This window comes from Babylonia areolata, chromosome 3 (assembly GCF_041734735.1).
Source record: "Babylonia areolata isolate BAREFJ2019XMU chromosome 3, ASM4173473v1, whole genome shotgun sequence".
Lineage (NCBI taxonomy): Eukaryota > Metazoa > Mollusca > Gastropoda > Neogastropoda > Buccinidae > Babylonia > Babylonia areolata.
Genome location: NC_134878.1, coordinates 11,460,452 through 11,464,899, shown reverse-complemented (window position 1 = coordinate 11,464,899; position 4,448 = coordinate 11,460,452). Strand labels below are relative to the sequence as shown.

Sequence of the window (4,448 nt, the reverse complement as noted above, 5' to 3'; positions counted from 1 at the left end):
TGGGCCTATTGAAACCAACAAAACAACTGCAACTCGACAACAACAACAAAATCGCTACATGTAACCACAGCTACAAACGTGCTTGATATTTCAATATGTTAAAAAATAAATAAATAAAGCAAAAAATCTGGTAAATTAGTTAATTTTAATAGATAAAGATTAAAAATAAAACTTGCACCAACAAATATACCAATCCTGTGTAACACTTTTCTTTGGAAATAAAGACCTTAGAATCTAATTATGTATCAACTAGCCAACCAACTAATTAATTATGTAGCTTGATAACCAAACAACTGTGTCTAAACAGCAGTCTAACCGGTCATGCATTTTGACCGATCAGAAGGCGCAGCCTGCCTTGTCATGTCCTCCACTTTGAGAGTTCAATGGTCAACAGACGACGATCCTCCTCTCTTAAGAGTAATGTCCCTTGACTCTGGGATTCAAGATGGCCAAGAAACACGCGGCACTGTCCCTAAAAATTCTTGCAGAATGTCCGATAAGCAAAGCCAGGGCGTGCGAGATGACACTGCCACACGCAACAGTCAAAACACCTGTCTTCATGCCCGTTGGAACCCAAGGATCGCTGAAGGGGTTGGTTCCAGAACAGCTGCGTGAGCTGGACTGCCGCATCATCTTGGGCAACACTTACCACCTGGGACACAGGCCGGGCCCAGAGTTGTTGGAAAAAGCGGGGGGACTGCACAACTTTATGAAATGGGACAGAGCTCTGCTGACAGACAGTGGCGGCTTTCAGATGGTGTCACTGCTAAAACTGGCAGAAATAACGGAAGAAGGGGTAAAGTTCCAGTCCCCACATGATGGTTCCATGATGCTGCTGACACCTGAACACTCCATTGAGATCCAGAACGCCATTGGTGCCGACATCATAATGCAGCTGGACGATGTTGTGTCCAGTACTGTCACAGGACCCAGGGTGGAGGAAGCAATGCACCGCACAATACGCTGGCTAGATCGCTGCATTGCTGCACACAAGAGACCCCATGACCAGAACATTTTCCCCATCGTTCAAGGTGGTCTGGATGAAAATCTTCGACGGCAGTGTGCAAAAGAACTGGTGAAGCGAGATGTGCCAGGCTTTGCGATAGGTGGACTGAGCGGAGGTGAAGAGAAACAACACTTCTGGCGAATGGTTACTGTGTCAACCGATGAACTACCCAAAGAGAAACCTCGCTATCTGATGGGGGTGGGTTTTGCTGTAGATTTGGTGGTGTGTGTGGCTCTAGGATGTGACATGTTTGATTGTGTCTTTCCCACAAGGACAGCACGCTTTGGGTGTGCACTTGTGGCCACAGGGCAGCTGAACTTGAAAAGTAAAAGCTTTGCCACTGATTTCCAACCCATTGACAGTGAATGCAAGTGTTCAACATGTGCCAAATACACAAGAGCCTATCTACACACTGTGGTGACCAATGAGACTGTGGCATGTACCCTTCTGACTGTGCACAATGTGGCCTATCAGCTCCGTCTCATGATGGGCATGCACACCAGCATCATTGAAGGTTGTTTTCCTGAGTTTGTCAGAAACTTCTTTGTTGACATGTTTCCTGAGAAGAATTACCCTGACTGGGCTGTGGAAGCTCTGGCTTCTGTGAATATTGATTTGAAGTGAAGAAATATCATTAAGACTATTGAAACTGACAATAACTGATGAAGATTGTTGATCTATGTGCACGTCTCTGAAACGTGAGTCAGAATGGTTAGGAATTTTTCTTGAGATTAGAATTCAGAGAAAGTGGGACTGTATTCTCATTATTGTAGCTCCTAAATCAAGTAAATTTTATTTAAGGTCTGTACAGCAAAACCTGGACTGAAAGCTGTGAACTTTGACAACTTTAAAAAAAAAAAAAAAGCTTATAACATTTAAAGTAGTACTTTTTTAAGCTTCTGGCACTTCTGGTGTAAGTAATATTACTACAGCTGCTGCACTGATACTAGTAAAATTCTACTAGTCAATGGCTAGTGAACTATTATTCAAGACTTTCAAAGATATTAATAATTAAAATCAATTTGTTTATGGATGCTTTTGTACTGTTTATTGATTTGTGTGTCTCTGTTTATAATTTTTACCTATTTTTTTGTGTGCATGAGTTCCTTTGAGTTGTTTGCCCCAATCTGTACAAACTACAATGTAAAGCAGATTTTGGGAAAATTCATTATTTAGTTAATACTACTGCATTAGTATTGATACATGCACACACTTCTAAAATGAGATGTGTGCAAATGTTGGAATTCTGTGTGTGTGTGTGTGTGTGCGCGCGCGTGCGCACACTCGTTTAAAAATAATATATATTTCTTTTGTTTAAACTTTCTGAAATTGTCATTTTTTCTCTTTCTCTGTTGCCTGTAAAGTAGTTCTTCAGATGAAGCAACTAAATCGTAAATGATCCCTTTCCCTCAGTGTTGCTGTTTACCAGTCTGAGAAAACAAGAATCAAGACTCAAATGAATGTGGTAAAATCTAACTTCTAAGGTAAGGTGTCAGCCATGTGTTGTAATGCCGGCTTCACCTAAGTGGATGATACTGTGATTGTATTTGTATTAACTGGAACTTAGGTGGAAGTGCAAGAAGCATTGACTTTAAGTAAGCCTTGAGATGAAAATAACTATCACATTTGAATGTATTGGAGTATCTAATATACAGAAATAATTTTGTCAACTGGTATGTTAGGCAGCAGTATTTGACGTATATTTTAAAAAAAAGAAAAAAAGACTGGTAATGTATAATAAAGAAATAATGATAAAACAAAAATTGTTTTTTCTTGTGTGTGTGTGTGTGTGTGTGCCGAATACATTATGTGAATTAACTGTGGCTGTGAGTGTGCAATTTGTGTGTGTGTGTGTACATGTTGTGAAATGATGAAATTTCACTATCACTGACTGACGGAGAAAGAAAAATCAAGATGGTAAATACCCAACATCACACACACTGAATTGGTGATCATGTATATATACATAGCCATTCCTCTAAAAGTAAGACCATCAATTCTTTTTTTTTCTGTATGTTTGTAAAAACTTAAAAAAGTGATAGACAAAAACCAAAAGTTCAAAAACAGGCGCTTCATTTTCATCACACACACACACACACACACATGCAAAATTTAGTACATATAACACAAAAATATTGTTAATTAGTTTTATTTTGAATATGGACAATGTTGACTGACATAGTTATACTTATAGTAATTTGAAACTTTTAATTTTAAAATTAATCTACATCTTTTAAATTTCTTTTTATTTCTGCCCGTACCATCATAAATAGATCTGGATGTGTTGGGTTTTATGCTTTAATTTGTTTTCTAACAGAACAGTTCCATGTTTACTGTCAGATATGTTTCATGTGTACACACATATTTAAATATTAATGCATGTATGTGTACGAATATATGTGTTTAGCGAGTGTGTATTTATGTGTGTTTGCTTGTAAGTTGTACACATGTGTGCGTGTGTGTGTGGATGTGCATTAAGTTTGCATGTGTGTAGAAGGTGGCTCATGTACATACGAAACAATGTGTGCATGTATGGATGTATGTGTATGCATTGCACTTATGTGTGTGTGTAGTTGCTTGTCATATTTTGGTACTACATGTAACATTGTTGTTATGTGTTATGTATAAAATCATGTGTTTTGTAAAGGACCTTGTGGTTTCTGGATAGCGTGCTAGAAAGTATTCACTACATGTATTGATAGTAGTAGTAGTAGTAGTAGTAGTAAATATATGATATTGGTTTGTAGCAGAAGCATGTCAAGTCATATTACATAATTTCAGAGTGAGTGTGATCAGCATCTTTTATGAAAAGTTGATGAAACAACAAACAAGTTTTTGTAAGCATTAATTTGTAGCACACATACTGTACAAGACTAAGAGTGTTGTTACTTTGAGTTTGAACAGCATTTTAACCAGCTATTATTTTTTTGTTTTATTTTATGGTTTTCTCAAAACAAAACTATATAATAATTTTTGATGAATAACAAAAATTGATTTAACGATTTAAAGAATTATATTTATAGATGCATAATTTTTTATACAATTGATGTCTCTCATAAGTTTGAGTTTTGAATGGTAGCAATGCAATCATCAAACAATTTTGAAAATAACACAAGAAATCTATAACAAAACAGTTTTGAACATAAGATTGCAAACAAATCTTAACAATATATATATTGCAAACAATAAACATTAACAACCGCAACAAAGAAACAATTTCAACACCATACAACAAATCCATGTAACAGTAACATTTTTTTCTTTTTTGTTCATTCTGATCATGACCTTTGGTCAAGATGAGTATAGAGAGAAAGTCTCAGCAGAGCGATGGCCTAATATGCCTGTGTGTGTGTGTGTGTGTGTGTGTGTGTGTTTGATAGACTGATAGATAGATCTATATATTATATATAGATGGTAACACCTGGTATGTTTCTAAGTTCAA

The 4,448-nt window shown here is 36.7% G+C and overlaps 1 protein-coding gene across 1 annotated transcript; it reads left to right on the top strand.

Moving 5' to 3' along the window:
* Nucleotides 1-439: 439 nt before the first annotated feature.
* LOC143280447 (queuine tRNA-ribosyltransferase catalytic subunit 1-like) lies at nucleotides 440-2,794 on the top strand. Its single transcript, XM_076585091.1, has one exon. The coding sequence runs from the start codon at nucleotides 446-448 to the stop codon at nucleotides 1,628-1,630; it is 1,185 nt and encodes a 394-aa protein (XP_076441206.1). The 5' UTR covers nucleotides 440-445; the 3' UTR covers nucleotides 1,631-2,794.
* Nucleotides 2,795-4,448: the final 1,654 nt, after the last annotated feature.